Here is a 16,781-nt window from a genome sequence, read left to right on the forward strand (position 1 = left end):
CCAAAAAAACTCTGAAAGACCCCTGAAAGTCAACTGTGGTCTCTGACAGCAACAGCAGATCCTGTGGTAAGGTGGAGTCCAACATGTTAACCGTGAGAACTGACAATCTAATACATCCAAGACCTTGACATGTGCAATTATTATGAGATCATTATTTACTTAATCTGTGAGTGGTCATCCTGTTTTGGCTCCACCTCTGCTGCTGCTCCCGTCCTTCACATCTTGATTATTTTAAGGTCATTTAAAGCCAGTAGTTTGGGATGTCTACCTCTACCTGTTCAGGCCCAAGGGTAAATTAGCAGAGCCCAACTGAACCTGACAATTATTCAGTTTTTTGTGTCTCAACTGATGTTTTTCCTGATTACAGGTACTTGTGGTATTAAAAAAGTAAATAACCCAATCAAAATGACTTGAGTTGACACAAACCTGCATATCGTTTAAAAAGGTTTGTCCGAACGAGGTTCGACTCATCAGGTCCTGGTCAGACTGGGAATCCCCACTCTAGTTTGGGCATCAGATCGTGACCATGACAAAGTCAGTCTCAGGTGCAACAGTTTAAAAAAGATCATATAACAATGCACTACCATTGTTTAGCTTCCCTGTTCTTGACATAGAATGCATGGGTTTTTACTGGGTAACAATTTGTGTTGCATTCTATTGTGTCATCTAATGTTAAGTTGTCTTAAATATTTACAAGCTTAAAGTTCATCAGATACGGATACAGTTTTTATTACGTCATGATATTTGAGTTCAGGATGAAGAGGATGAGTAAAGAAAAAGTCTGAACAACTAAATGAAAAAAGAAAAGTAAAGAAATCTGAGAAAGAAGAGAAAAACAGACGATAAAACAGAGACAGAAGGAGAAACAGAGATGATCTGAGATAAAGGAGTTAGGGAGACAGAAGAGCAAATACAGGGACAGAATTAGAGAGACAGATAAATGATGACGAGCAGCAGAGAGTGACACAAGACAGCAGAAGAAAGGATTAGTGCACAACAAGACACAGAGGGACGTTATGGTGGAGATTCAGAGGCAGAGAGATGTAGAGAGAAAAGGAAAGAAAAAAGGTGTCACAGAAGTACAGGGCAGAGTAGGAAAGGAGAGGAGGGGAGGCAGAGAATGGGAGGAGAGAGGTGTGTGTAGCAGAGAGATGGGGAGTCAATAATGACTGATTACTGTAATTCAGCCTGTCAGAGACATCGAATTGCTGCTACCACCAATCAATACACACCAGGACACTCGCAGACACACTCAAACACCTCCGAACGAGGATGCGTGGTGCTTGTGTGTCATCAGGCTCGTGTACACGGCCACACAGACACACACAGATGTGCACAAAAGATGTAGCAAGACGCACAAACACAACTGTAGAGCTGTCTACATGTCTGCACACTCGCTCATGATGGCTGGAATCACAAAATGCACACATGCACGCACACACACACACAAGGTGAAACATGTATATGTGCAAGAAAGTGCACACGTACACTCTAACACAATGGGGTCGGGGAGGTATTAGAGACGAGCTCGAGCCCCACACTGAGCAATAGCTCTAACAATCTCTCCATCTCGCTGGGTGGACGAGGCAGAGCAAAATGGCTTCTTCAACCCCCCTTTCCCCCCACTTTATCCACCTTCTTGGCGAACATCACCTCCAACACTCATATTGTTTTTCTGAAAAGAGGGACAGTTGGGGAGAAGAGAAGGAGGAGAGGGAGGAGAAAGAGACAGGGGCAAGACAAAAGTTGGCCACGAGGGCAGACAGAGAAATAAGAGATGAGGGCCAAGAGGCAACATGAAGGTGATGAGACAAATGGTGGTGAAGGAGAGATGAGGGATGTGGTAAAGGAGGTCAAAGAGAACAGAGGACGAAAGGAAGGACACCTAGAGGAGAATTAAAATGAGATATAGGAGATGAAATGACAGAAAAATACTGGAATCAACCAGAGAGGATATTAGGTAAGAAAAACTCAATTGAAAATTGTTATTGTAGTTGTGTGTATGGTGTATTGTAGTTCTGCCCCACGGTGGCTAGTGGGGCAGATCACTTTCCTAACATTGGATCACAAGGTATGCTCGCCATTGAGTGACCTTCTATTGTATTCAAAGGTGCAAGTTGTATGGTTTAAATACTGCTGTCAGTTTCAGGTGGTAGACAGGATGCATCAAAGAATGTCACAATGTCCCAATAGAAGCAGTGAAAAAAGAGCCAACTACAATTTTAATCAATGTAGGATTCAAATATGAAAAAAAAATACCCTGTTCACATGCTTAATGCTAAAGAAATAACGTGAATGTACATGTGTTATTATACTTCAGCGGTGTCCATTTGAGTGTAAACATCTATGAGAATAAAGACAGTGTGTATTTGTGTGTGCATGAGTATGTGTGTAAGAGCAGAGAGCAAAACCCCTCATTTAGAACAGCGATAGAAAGTAGTCATCGATAATATTGACTGCTGGGCTTGTTCCAACCAAACTACGATTGCCTGGGTTCAAGCAGAAAGACTGTATACACACCTGTCTGTCTGTTTCTCTTCACTGCACACACACACTCTTGGCTGTGGAGATATATAGCACTCCACAGCCAACTACAGTAAACAGTCACACTGTCACACTAGCACTTATATAATGAAAGCCGAAAAAAGCCGCTGGACATTGATTTGCTATTCTTCACACTTGAGCTCAATGATAACCAACATTCTCGCTCACACATAGATTAGCTTCCACAGCAGCACAGATATATGGTCAACAACATAAAGTTGGCAGGCAAATATCGAAAAAAATAAAAACTTGTATGTATGTTAAAAAAAACAATAAGTAAGGACTAATGCAAAAAAAAATCTTTCCTTAAAAATCAAAGAAGGTAAATGTGGAACAACTGCAGTGAAGTGATCTAAATATTTGACCCACTTATTAAATTTAAAAGGCTTATATAAAATGGGTAAGGGATGAACTGGAGGTGTGATGTGTTCTTGGATTGTTCAAATGTAGCAAACGCTACTTTCTTACTGGGTATTGTTTTCACACTTTGAAATAAAGAAATGAATGGATAAATGATGTGAACATGGAGAAAGAAACGAAGACAACAACACAAAAAATTGTGAGTAAAGACTCATATTACATACCTTTAACTTCTGATCCTGATTTTGTATATTCTGAGTTTAGGATTTTCAAAGGATACAAGTTCTGGTAGAGAGGAATGAGGGACTTGAGAGCTCGACTGGCATTGATCGCTGTGGCTCTGACCATGGTGGGCAAAATCTTCATGTCCACAAGGGCCCCGTCAAACAGTGGACCAAAGAACGGCACCTACAGACAAAAATGAAGAGTCAACCAAATCAGTCAGTGTTTGATTTAGAGTTAATAATGAACCTCCTGCAAAAACATAAAACCTTTCAAAGACACACAATTCAAGATATTTTTATGAAGAAAAACAATCTCTGGCCTGACGAGTAATGACTGACATAGCAGTTTTCTGTTAATGACGTACTGTTTAAGGCAATGGTTTTCTGATTCAATTCACCGCTTTGCTTGTGGAATCCACCAAAGAGAATAATGTCAGACTTTTTATTGAATTTATTTGCAGACCAGGTCTCCGAGCCATGCACTCTGTGACTGAATACAGCGCTTTCAGGACGACAACACAGAGAATATCTTATCTAACTTGTTTTGGGATTCATGATAATTCAATATTTTTGCTTGTAGAATGAATGAAACTGAATAAGGTTATGTTATTAGTGCTGTGGTATCTATGTCATAGAGAAAAAAGTAGCATTTTATTGTGTTAGCTCTTGTTTGAAATAGAGTTATGATATCAGTGCTGTAGTATTAATGTCTGTGTGTTTTAGACTGATGCATTAAACAGAGCAGCAAGACTCTGGGCAAGACTCTCTCTAGGATTGTTAGTCAATCTGGATGCATATCTGTGTGCTTCTGGGTAGTCTGGTAGGAAACATTAAATTATGAACCAAACACTGTCTGCATGTTGCGAGTGAAATTGCTATTCAACTCAGACTCTCCAAATACATGCATGAATAACACCGACATATTATCTAGAGTTGAATCAACCAATTTAGTGAGAACAATTGATTGAGTCATTTATATCAATCTGTGATTCCACATTTCCAGATTAAGGATTTCCATTAATTAATTAATTAACCTGTTTGGCCCCTTTTGTCAAAAATGTTTTGGAAAGCTTTAACTGGATCTTTCAATCACATTACATAGACTTCTCAACTTGAGGAAAGGATTTGCTTTTTACCTTTTTCCTATATTTTAAAAACTAAACAATGCATTGATTGAAAGATATTTAAATGATTTCTAGAATAAATTAAAGTTAGAATAACCATGTCCTAAAACTAAAATCACTGTAACTCATCAAGTATGAAAGTGTGACATGATACCATCTCCTGTGGGATTGTAAACCTTATATTTGGAAAACTGTACTGTGTGAATTTGTGCCTCTGTACATCACAAGTTGTAACTGATTTCTTTCCAGAATCAGAGTAAGTTTATACGTTTACTTGGACACAAATATTCTGATGGTACAGATTGATGAAATATTCTGAATAAGATACTGCCATGTAAACAGCATTTTTTTGCTGATTACTGTAACATAAATATGGTCATCTCCAACTTGGTGTGTGTGCAGCGCTACTGCAGCTGCATCCACGCAGACAGTCAGACCTCAAGCTTCAGCTGGAGTTGAGGTATGCAATACAGTTCTTTCTTTCACACAAGAAGTTGTTTTTTCAGAATCGTTTACGTGACAGGGACCTTCGTGCAAGTACATGTATACCACTGTTACCATCATATTTTGAATTAATTCTCTGGGAAAGACTGAAGCAATTAAGAAATTAAAACATGTGTATTCTGATCACTTAACTATAATGTCCTATTTGAGTTTTCAAATCATTTAGCAACCAAACCTATTGAATGTTTATCAAGTCTGGTGGACATGAGAGGACCGGCCAAGCAACCATCCAACATCCATACAGCCAAGTCACTAGCGTGGCTAAAAATACACTGATTGGCCAACGATTCATACTACAATTACTTTTCCACAATATGTTACATGTATAGTTATGAGCGATTAAGCCAGAGGGGGTCTGAATTATCATCCTGGGATTTAATGAGTGTCCTGCTGTTTCAGAGGCCTTTTCGCTCAATACTAAGGATTCTGAGGAAACACTGAAATGTGTTCATAGTTGCTCAGTAATTGCACAAAATATTGACAACTGGCAGTTTGAGTCTAGTATCAAAATGTTGCACATTCTTCCTACCTCAGGCTTTTTTAGAATATGGATGGAGTACATGTGGTTCTTCATGGGGTAGATGATGATTAGTACGTCTCCAAACTCAGTGGGGATGATTCCTCGCCGGTAGTCTCTGGAGTGTTCTGACCAGACGATGTGGACCTCGTCATTACCCAGGTGTCTCAGCTGGAGTTGAGAGGCAAATGGAAAGAGCAGAAAAGAAATGTTAACACTAAAATCAAAAACGAGGAACACTTCACATTTTCTTTGCACAGCATAAACAACGCAAACTAAGTCAAGACCAAAAATAGGCTGTATCTATCGTAAACTTAAAGCTTTTGATTTTGTGCAGGAACATGATGTAGGTGGCCCCGAGGGTGATTGAGTAAGTGTGTGAAGATGGAGAGTGGACACGAAGACAGAGTGAAGCTCAGGAAAGATGGAGTGCGGGCTGAAAGACAGATGGGATCATCTCTGACGCTGTGTAATGTGTGTGTGTGATTCACATTCACTCAGTGGTTGACAGTCAAGGCTGGTGACAGCTCTGTCATTAACCTTGATGTCTGGTGACACACACACACACACACACACACACACACACACACACACACACACACACACACACACACACACACACACACACACACACACACGTCTGGTGTGTCACACGGTCAGATGGCTGTTGGCCTTGGTCCTGAGATAAACACAAGAGATTTCCTTTTAAATGTGTCTTTAACTGGAATCACTTGTCCTCTGTCAAGGTTTTTAAAGATGTAACATTTATCTGCATAATATGAACGACTCCATTAACCCAAAAACTGAACCACATTGTACATCAGGACACTAATTCATAAAATGTTATCTAGTTTGTACACACTCAATCAACTTTCATTAGCCGTTTTCAGACATGAACTCCAGGGAATGTTCGCACAATCGGGTCTGGAAGGTTGCCTTTCACACATGAACAATGCAGCCGGAGATTCTTCACTCAAAAAAATTGAAAACAACACAGAAATCTCAGGAGCGCTCAGGTGACGGGTGGTGCAGCATGCAGAGACAGGATGCAACATATTCATTTCGCTGCATTCCTCTGTTCTGTGCTTTTGTTTACAGCACATCAACACTGGCATCAGCCCTTATCACCAAAAGCTCTCTTGACGTCTTCATCTGTGTCTTCTACATGTGTGGCACCTCATTTCCATTTCCTGATATATTTGTATTCTTCTTCTTTATATTATTGCATCTATCCCGTGTTAGAAATGTCATCAACAAGCCCACTTGCAAGTGATGAATCCTACGGAAAATCTCCTGTTGTTTTCTACCAGGGACTCATTCTGATATTATCTAGAGTTAATACTAGGGGTCTGGCTGGAGAAACTCTGAAGAAAGTCCAGAACCTCTCATTTGCACAAAACATCTCCTCCAGAGAATTTCAGGAGAATATCTGGAGTTAAGTGCATGTCTGAAAGCGGCTATATAAACCTGAGGTTGAATAAATAGAGAATTATGGATGTCTGGAGAACTTGTTACCTTATTCATCATATCTGGAAAGTCGCTCACCCACTGACGACATGAATTTACTTGACTGCACTGAGTTATAGGCCAAATTAATCTTGATATATTGAGCAGAATTTGGAAATTGTGTGAGGAATGGATCTGTAATTATCAAGTTCTGCTTGAAATAAATCTTTTAGAAGCACTTTCCCCTGACTGTGCTTGCAACTCAAAGTGTCAGCAAGCTGTCGAGCTCACAGAGATACTGAGAAGTGAGGCGCTCTGATACTGTTGCATTTACTAAATGAGAATTATGGGTTTTTAAGATGTAATTTTGGGCATCACAGAAACTGCATGACACAGTCTGAGTATTAATGTCTGATGTGCTTCTCTGTGAAATTCCCTTTTTTAATGTAGCTTTAATGCTGTTAATCATGTTTCATGCAGATGTGATAAGAGAAGAACCAGAACACACTGCAACGAGTGAGAACTGGACAAATGCCCTGCAATGGACTAAATTCACACTGCAGTGTGTATGTGCATGTGTGTGTGGCAGGACAATGGGTGATAAACGCTTGCCAGTATGAACATGTGTACATTTGTCAGTTTAACCTCTTTTGGGACACATTTGTCAAACAGTGAGTGTGTGTGTGTGTGTTTTGAAGCCTGTGTGCGTGTTTCTGTGTCCAACAACAGCACAAATTTCCAGTTGTGCAGATTGATGTGAATAATGCCCCTAGTGGATGTGTGTTTGTGTAAAGTTAAACAGGTTTAAAGTGTGTGTGAGTTTGTGTGTATGTGAGTATGCGTGTTTGATGGGGCCATCAGCTGATCACGGAGACGGATGGTGTCAGACCAGGCGCTGATAATCCAATCATCAGCCTGCAGCAACGTGATAGGCCGAGAAGCAGGAAGTATGATCTGATTAAAGGGACATTATGGCCATGTGCAGAGTGCCCAGTGCCTGGGGGTTGACAGGTGTGCGTATACGCACACATAGACTCAGACACACACACAATAAACCTGCCTGCCTAGACACTGATACAAGCCCGCACCATGCACAAACACAGATGTGATTGCTACTAAGAATTATTGAAAACATTGGTGTGCTGCAGAAACATTGACATCAACAGACTTGTGGGTGTGAGCTTTTTTGGTTTGTGTTTGCGTATACCACCCAGTGATCATTCGCAATATCAGTGGGAAGCAGAACAAAGGTTGGGACAGAGAGAAGAGGAGTAGAGATGCTTTTTTCAGTTCACATATTTATTTGGATATTTAGATATGCGAGCAAGAAAAGGGCCTATTCATTATTACTAGTCACCTCACACAGACATTACCATTTTAAAATTCTAAAAGGTCACAGTATTTGTGTGTCCTAGAAATAAATCAACCTGCAACACACAGGCGATCAGTGGCCCTTCAATAATGGGACAAGCGAAGGTGACGACTGGGAAGCCATATACTTCCATTAGCACCAGTTAGATGTGTGTGTGTGTGTGTGTGTGTGTGTGTGTGTGTGTATTACCTTCTTGGTGAGGTTGTGGTCTTGGTCATGGGGCATGCGGGTGGAGACATGGAAGATAACCTCTGTGGTAGAAGTGGCATAGTAAGGAGTGGTCTGGCCTGTACTGCGATTCCTTTGGAGACCTCCCATGAAGCCACAATGAGTGGTGAGGTCCACCTTGGTGTAACAAGAAGACTATTTTAACCACATGACCAACAAATTTTCTTTTAAGTGCAAAAACCTTTAAACCACCTTTGACACAATAAAAATATTATTTGCAAAGCAGATAATTGGAAGCAGTAATACCTTCAATATAGAAGATTATTAAGATTTTTTGAATAAAATGATTCATACCTCCCAGCCCAGTCCAGAGACAAAGTCTTCATAATCCTGGCTGCCTGTTGTGTTGGTGAGAATGGAGTGTTTGTCTTCTTGGCCTTCAGCAACGTAAAATACTGCGATTTTATGGGTCTCACGGCTGAAAGAGAAGGAAGGAAAAGGAAAAAGTATATTAACCATCGCCAGAAAAGAAATTGTTAAGATTGAAACTCATTAAAAAATTAATTAATTTTTCTATTTGTTTGAACCAAAGTTTTGTCCAAGTACTTCCCCTTTAACCCCAGTAGAATGGGATGCCAGTTAAGTATTGTGCATGTTATCACAATCAGACAGTAAATTAGAAATCATGACGTAAATGTCCCTATAACTTTGGAAATAAATTTATATTTGAATACTTCCGCTCTATGCATTTTTAATAGCAGATTACATCTGATTTAAGACCCTGTACTATCATATTCTTTAATCATTTGAGGGAGTTATAGGTTGCTCTAAATGACAAAATTGGGGGAGACAGACTACACTGATCCATGTTTATTACTGGGACAATATATTTCATTTCCACAAATCTGACTGGGATTAGGCACAGGTAAAAAGGGAGGGCATTCTGTTGGTCCCACTTGGACCAGAAAGAGGGAGAATAAATGAAAAAAAGTGTCAAACAAAAAAGGAAAATATCTCAAAGCGGAGACAGAGGAAGGACTACAGTAACAGACAAAAAGTGCTAGACTTTCTAGTTTCTCTTACCATTGCCGTGAGTCCAGGTTCTTCAGTTCTCTCAGTAACTTTTCATTCTTCCTCAACAAATGAAAGTTACTCCTGCAAGACACAGATACATTCAAGGGTTAGGAATCAATAACCAAAGTTATGCTTACTCATTCCCCTCTGGCTACTTCTCTATCCTTAGTAGCTAGTTGCCTGTTTTTGATTTTCTATTGGGTGTGAAATACACCTGGCAGGACCAAAAAATCAACAAAAAAAAAAAGTCAGAGCAACATCAACAAAAAAGATAAAATGTCTTATTAACAGCTGGGTAGAAAAAAATGTCATTGACATTTGGCAAATTTTCTAAAGATTAGTTCCCAAAATCTTTGGGAAAGTAGAAAAGATGCTGTGAAGTGGTTTAATGCACCAGCTTCACCACGGTCAGGCTGAAGAGCATTCCCTCAAGAAGGATTAACAATAAAGGATCCTTATCCATAATTTATCATAAAAATCGATCTGGAAAATGTTACTGTGCAAAATAAGCTTGTTGCATGACTTTGTAAAACGCATTTTTATTTGAATAATTAACAAAATTGTCTGGTAAACTCCTTTAAAGAAAGGACAAAAAGATTTTTGGAAACGTAATATAATTTTTTTACAAAGTCCAAGATATGTCAGATATAATTTTCACATTTGAAAGAAATTAAAGAAGGTAGAATATGCTCGTTATAGAAATCAAAAGAGATAATAATGCTTGCTCAATAATAAAAAAAAATCCTTTGATACCCTGTCTTCTTCACAAACGCTAAAGAACTGTTGAATCTTATTTAAGACAATTGTTACTACAGGTTAGTTTAAGCCTGAAAGATGACAGACCCTGAAGAATGATGTACCCCAAGTTGTTCAACATACAGAGGAGATAATCTTTAAATTATGGGGGAGTATTTTCAGACTGAATGTATTCACAGTGTTAAGCTAATTTGTTGAGAAAAAATTACAGAATTATTAAAGAATATAAAAGAAAGCTTTAGGGGACAGACAAGCCCTGCTTACTCTTGACTCAAAACGGCATGGCAATCACTACACACAAATGTTGGATGTCTGCTTCTTAAAATGTGTAGTTCCAACAATGAAAAGATAAATGAGGGTTTCAGATGTAACTCTTTTATAAAAGGTGCCCAGACTGCCCCTTTTCAAATACACATCTCTGTGAATCATTATTGTATTTAAATCAGCAGACATGTCATGCTGTCCGTGGCCTCGTGTCATCAACCTGTTCAGGGTTCAAATAAAAAAAGATAATAATGAAACAAAAGCCTTCATTACAGATCAACGCGTCCAGGGAAGTTCAAAATGTCCCAGGGACCAGCCACCAAACCTTGGCATGGCTGATATAGAAACCACAACTCGAGCAGCGAAGCTCGGAGTGGACTGATAATGACATATCATTTTTTTCACACTTAGATGGAGGAAAAAGAGAGAAGGAGCCGGAGATAAAGAGATGGAGAGCGAGACAGCTATTTGCTCTTTATTAAACTGATACTTGGTAATGGCCTCATTCACTGCTCTCAAAGACTCCATTTACATCCTGGATTATAGGGAAAAAAGCATAAAAGGACAAGGACACACACACACACAGGTGACTGTCAGTATCTCAGTGTCTGTTATGTCCCATATGAATACCTGGAGAGACATAAGGGGACAATAACAGATGATTAGCCAATCTCTATCCTTGTTTTTCTGTTTCTTTAGGCTCTTTTCCCCCATATTCACTCATTTATTTAGGGTTCTATTTCTTTTTTTGCTTTATATTCTATTTCTACATCTAAATGCGCCTTAGTCATCCCATTATCTGTCTTGCCATCCATCTTTTCTCCTTCAAATACTGCCTTTTATTCTAAGTACAAATGGGTTGAGTTTGATCAATAGGGTACTATTACTCATTATCACACACACACAGACACACAGGCACGCACACACTCAAGCACACGGTGTTAAAAAGTCTATTGTGCAGGCTGAATGCAGGCGGTGTAATTCCCTGGATAAAGAGAGATGAGTGTCCATTAGCTGGCCAGACACATTTAAAGTGATGCCTTGACATGGTGTATTTTAACCCAGAGTCATTGAGAAGATGAAATGTGCCATGTGAATAGTGTCTAATTAGTAAAAAATGCTGTGAGGTTTTGTCTCATTTCCATTCAGCAAGCATTTGATTTGTTCAAGAGGAGACAAAAAAAAAATGAATAAAGGCCTCCCCACATATGTCCGATAGCAACCATTAGGCTATGGATTGCAGTAACAACTTTGTAGAAAACCATATTAATTAAGTCCAAGTTTAGTTAATTTAATGATTTTAATTCTGATAAAGGTCGAAGCAAACGGAAGATTGAAACACATCGGAGGATCGATGCATATCCGCACGAGCTGTGTCTCAAGCGCTCTTTGTCCGACCATCTCTTTCTCTCACACAGAAATACACATGTTTGTACAGCTATCTTAGTGAGGACACTCAAGGGCATAATGCATTCCCTAGCCCCTTACCATCGAAACTAAATGACTAACCCTAATTGTAACTCTAAAGCCAAGTCTTAACGCCCAAACAGTCGATTAAAGGGGGGTCACAAAGTGAGGACCGGCTAAAACCAAACTGGGCTTCACAAAGACAGCTGTAGAAGAGCACACGCAAGCACGCATCGCATAAATGTCAAAGATGCCAAATCTATGTAAATCCCTTTTAAGAATCAACTTTTCACTGAAAATGTTGAGTTGTTAATTAAAAACACTAATATTTCTTACATAACAAATGAAAGCAAAATTAAAATGTTATGACAAGTTGTCCCCCGACAATTAAACCCCATTGTATATTGCTATTGATTTAAATTTGGGCTCTTGTGTGTCTGTGTCTGGTCTCACCTCTTCTCCCAGGAGTTGAGTCCCAGTATGTTGATCAGTAGTCTGCAGTAGTAGAAGGCTGACTGTGGTGCCTGGGTCTCTGGTTCAGTCTGCTGCAAGGCCTTCATATTCAACTCCTCACCTCTCTGAAAGATCCAACGTTTCAGTTAAATCCGATCAAAAAATTGGACAGAAAAAATAATGCTTACTGAACAGAAAATGTTACAAAAGTGTAAAGGCAAAGAATAAAGACCTGGGTGATTGTTTCACATTAAATGTTGTTACTTCAAATATCAACACTATAAAGTACAATCAGATTAAGGAATTTAACATGAAAGCAGAAATATTGAAACATTGAGACATTTGTTTCTGATAACTACTCGTACCAACTGGTAAACACATCAGCTAGCTGATATATAGGTTTGATGTATTACAACTTCATACAGTGCAGCTCTTTGCTCTGATCACAGCAGATATTTGTCTGGTCATTGTAGAAAAAGGACCTGTCTTGTTAGTGCTATGTAAGATAACTTTTTCTGTGACAGTGAGCCAGCATGAGCAATACCAGCATCCTGATACTGAAGCAGCTAAATGGAATCCATCATCATTGACGTAAACATCATATCCCGATTTCAGTGTCCTGGTTGTCCTGGTTTTTAGGAACACGATTTTACAAGCTAAAAGACTCTGTAACCAGGAATCTACTACATGTATATATCTTATCCTAGTTTCTGACCACTGCCGACTACCTGCACAGATGTGGCTTTGAAGCCGGCCCAAGCGGAGGACATGTTTATGATTTGCTGTTGTTCTCATCTCCCATTGCTGGCAATGAGGTGGATAAGCCAAATCTGTAACATTGTGTTGGCTCTTTAAAATGGGCTGCCTCATTTTCTATGGAGCTACCATACAGGAATCAAAACTGTAACTTGTAACCATGGTAATATTAAACATCAAATAACACACAGTTGTGAGTAGCTGGGATACTTGTGTATATCATGTACAGAGGGATATGAATGAGTTTTCTCAATGTTCCACATAAACACCATATCCCAGATATGATTAAACCCAGGATAAGCCTCATAACCAGGATTCTAGTAAACTTTCCCTGCTGGAAATGGAAGAAATCCTCAATATTGTTCACAGCAAATGGTCTTGAAACCTCATGTTACTGCTGAGTAGTACAAGCGGAGACACTATGCACTGATAATATACTTGCTGGTTCTGCATAGAAAACACATGAATTAACTGCTTTAATGCATCTTACTCATATGAATATGAACACTACACACATGAAAGACGAACTCTCTCTCGGCAGCACTCTGCTTTAGGATGGCATTGATCACATCGTTCTCCTGCTTTTCCGAAACACAAGCTGGAGGAGGGGCGGGGATGTTCAGCGGCATGCCTGTTGGGACCAATCAGAAGACAAAAAGAGCAGTTTATCAGATTTGGTGTTTTGTTTTCTTAAGAGCCTCAGGTTGCTGTGTAATGTCATCATGGACGGATGTTCCTCTGTTTGGATAAACCAAATGAGGGACAACTCAGATTATAATTTTTTTTTAATCTGTGTGTGTTTGTGTGTGTGTACCTGCTCTCTGTAGACACTCTGGACTTGAGTATCCCAGATACTGAAGCATTTCATCCAGAGCATCATCACCCTCTCTCAGTGAATCCCATGCTGGCACCGCCTCCCGACACACACGTTTAGCCAATGGCGGAGCTAGAAATTGTTCCAAGGCAGAGTCCCCAGGATCCTCCTCCCCCTCCATTCTGAGCTCATTCTCCTCCTCCTCCTGCTCCCCATCCTCCTCATCTCTGCCTTCTTCCTTTTCCTCCTCAGTTACTTTCCTCTCCTCTCCTTCCTCCTCCCCCTCTGCCTGAAACTCTTGCCGTTCACCTTCCATCGCACTTTCTCCCTCCTCTGCCTCTCTTTCCTCTTGCCCCTCCTCTACGCTGTCTTCTCTCTTAACCTCCATCCTTTTCGGCAGACCTCCCGGTGAGTTGCGTGTCTGAACATTTGCACTGTGAGATGACTGTGGGTGAGTTAAAATTGTATGCGCTGGGCTGGCTGGGGAACATAACGGAGGGCCGTAGAGAACAGCAGAGTCCCAGGAATGTTTTCCCGCTACATCGCGGATGATCACACGAACACAAGCAGGCGCAGAGGACAGACCAGCTGTCATTCCTCCCCCTGGTACACCAGACTCCGACCGGATCTAAGAACCAGAGGAAGTCAACAGTAGATTCTCCAGTTATTTAAGAAATCACCCCAACACATTACACACAACTTGCCTCAAACCATCTTAAAAACTGTTTCACTCTTTGGTTTTTCCTTTTGAAACTGGTAGATTGTCAATCTGAAATAAACTTTATAACTAGAATTACTGCAGATTGTTTTATGCCTCTGCCAACCAGTAGTTTCCATGTGCATATTTCTACAAATTATTTTTGCAGATTCATATATGGTCACTGTGACCTTTGACCACTGTAATGTATCACTTCATCTTTGAGTCAAAGTGAACGTGTGTGCCAAACTTGAAAGAATTCCCTTAAGATGTTCCTGGGATATTATATTCACCAAGCTGTGTGCATTCACAAAGATGTGCTTTGTGAGGTCACAGCGACCTTGACCTTCAACAACCAAAATCGAATAAGTTCATCCTTGAGTCCAAGTTAATATTTGAACCAAAATTGAAGAAACTCCCTCAATGTATTTTTAAGCTATTGCGTTCACAAGTATAAGATGGACAGAAGGACCTGAAAACAAAATGCCTCTCATAAAAAATATAACAGATTTAACAGGTCATATTCATGGTAATTAAGAAAGTAAATGTATCTTTCATTGTACCTAGTATTCCTATGCCCAATCAAAGGATTTCAAAGACTTGAATCCTTAATAAAGTTTGACTTGGTTGGCTTAGTGCAGGATGAAAAGTAAACATATCAGAAATAGTGGAGCCAGAAAAAAGGGGGCTTAAAATTAAACTCAGACAGATATTTACGTTTGGGACGAATTCAACGGATGAATTTGGAACTGTGGTGAAAGATGTCAACCATGCATGGTAAACAGAGAAAATAGACAAGAACTCTGAAGAGCAGCACAGCTCATGTGCAAGAGAGCGGCTGACACACACTGCTCCTACAGGCAGTGGTGCGGCTCTTACTTGATAACATGGTTGCAGAGAGGAAAGCAAGACGCTACGCGACACACATACGCCACTGAGGTAGCCAGAGTATCCTGGGCATTTGAATATTTAGTGTTGTCTTCTAGAAAAGTTACCGCTACATTCTGTAGTAATAATAATATTAATAATAGTAATTACTGGGTTATTGAAACAGAAAATATTATTATAATGAATTGTTATGTAAGCATTAAGAATCAAGTAAAGTGAATCCATGCCAACATTTAATAAAGGAATCATCTTTACTATCACCGGGTGCCTTTTAGGTTTGATCTGTGGTATGTCTTGCAAAAAAAAGTTGTATAAACTTGAAAAAACATAGCTCGACATTTTCTCAGGGCAGCTTTCTTTCGGTTGAGTTTACCTGAAGCACAGAGAGCAGTGTGGACCCATTCAGAACCAGGAACTGCAGGTTTGGTGAATGGAAAAGTTCTGGTCCCAGATCAGCACTCTCACAGAATGGGTTGTCTTGGTTTTCACACACCTAAGAAAAAATAGCCCACAATGTAGGTCCAGTTAAAAACCAAGAATTGATTTACTGAAAAGTTTTTGGGTTTTTATAAACCTCAGTCAAGTAAATATCTTCATATACAAAGCCCTTTTACACCAAATGAGGCATTGCACAATGCACAGCATTACCAGTTAGTGGCAAAAGGGTGGATCACATTGATTACCTGTAATTGTGTACGGTCTCGCGCTTACTATGTAGAGTGCTTTGAGATAATTGGATGTATTATTTTAGAATATAGGACAAGATGGGGAATGTCCCTGGTGTCCCATTTTATGTAACGTATTTTGTGATTGGGCGCTATACAAATAAAATCGAATTGAATTAAAGCTGTATGTGTTTGTATTCTGTATTTTTTGGCAGACTGACAAATTCTCTCATGTCTTCTTCCTCCTCTATTCCCAACCTGACCCCTCCACTAATGTCGTCAAGGATTGCTCTTAAAAACCTACTACTTTTTAGTATCAAACCCAATTTATTGTCAAAAAGTACCTGACTGGACAGTGTAGCCGGCCCTCCCGACATGGGATAATGCCCGAGGTGGTTAACCAGATGGGTGATAACTGTTCTGGCTGCGATGGAAACCAGGCCCTGCTGAATACGGCTACGAACTGCAGAGAGAACAGGAAAGAGGACATATAGTATGACAAGGATACAGTCGTGAAAAATACTTTCCAGCTTCTAGATATGAAAAGTTTACAGTCCATTCCTATGTTTTCAGATTTTTAGGCTTTTTAGGTTAAGGCTCAAAGTTGTAATTGTTTCTAAGACTTGATAGTTCGACTCTAAGTTACAAAAACTTCAGGATTTAACCTAAACACCAGGTAAAGATACAAACACACAATCAGCTTGTACATAGTCTGCCCCATGCTGAGAAGAAGCCAATGCCATCACAC

General features: G+C 39.8%; 1 protein-coding gene across 5 annotated transcripts in view; it reads right to left on the reverse strand.

The window, feature by feature from the left end:
• Positions 1-16,781, reverse strand: part of ralgapa1 (Ral GTPase activating protein catalytic subunit alpha 1) — a 73,292-nt gene that overhangs the window by 25,331 nt on the left and 31,180 nt on the right. For all 5 annotated transcript variants that reach the window (XM_053434445.1, XM_053434446.1, XM_053434449.1 and 2 more), the window contains 10 exons: positions 16,378-16,496; positions 15,742-15,861; positions 13,784-14,411; positions 13,485-13,600; positions 12,214-12,338; positions 9,343-9,414; positions 8,614-8,737; positions 8,281-8,436; positions 5,286-5,444; positions 3,185-3,312 (listed from right to left, as the gene is read on the reverse strand). In XM_053434445.1, coding sequence (XP_053290420.1) covers positions 3,185-3,312; positions 5,286-5,444; positions 8,281-8,436; positions 8,614-8,737; positions 9,343-9,414; positions 12,214-12,338; positions 13,485-13,600; positions 13,784-14,411; positions 15,742-15,861; positions 16,378-16,496 — 1,747 coding nt within the window. The remainder of the gene's footprint in view (positions 1-3,184; positions 3,313-5,285; positions 5,445-8,280; positions 8,437-8,613; positions 8,738-9,342; positions 9,415-12,213; positions 12,339-13,484; positions 13,601-13,783; positions 14,412-15,741; positions 15,862-16,377; positions 16,497-16,781) is intronic.

This window comes from Pleuronectes platessa, chromosome 11 (assembly GCF_947347685.1).
Source record: "Pleuronectes platessa chromosome 11, fPlePla1.1, whole genome shotgun sequence".
NCBI lineage: Eukaryota > Metazoa > Chordata > Actinopteri > Pleuronectiformes > Pleuronectidae > Pleuronectes > Pleuronectes platessa.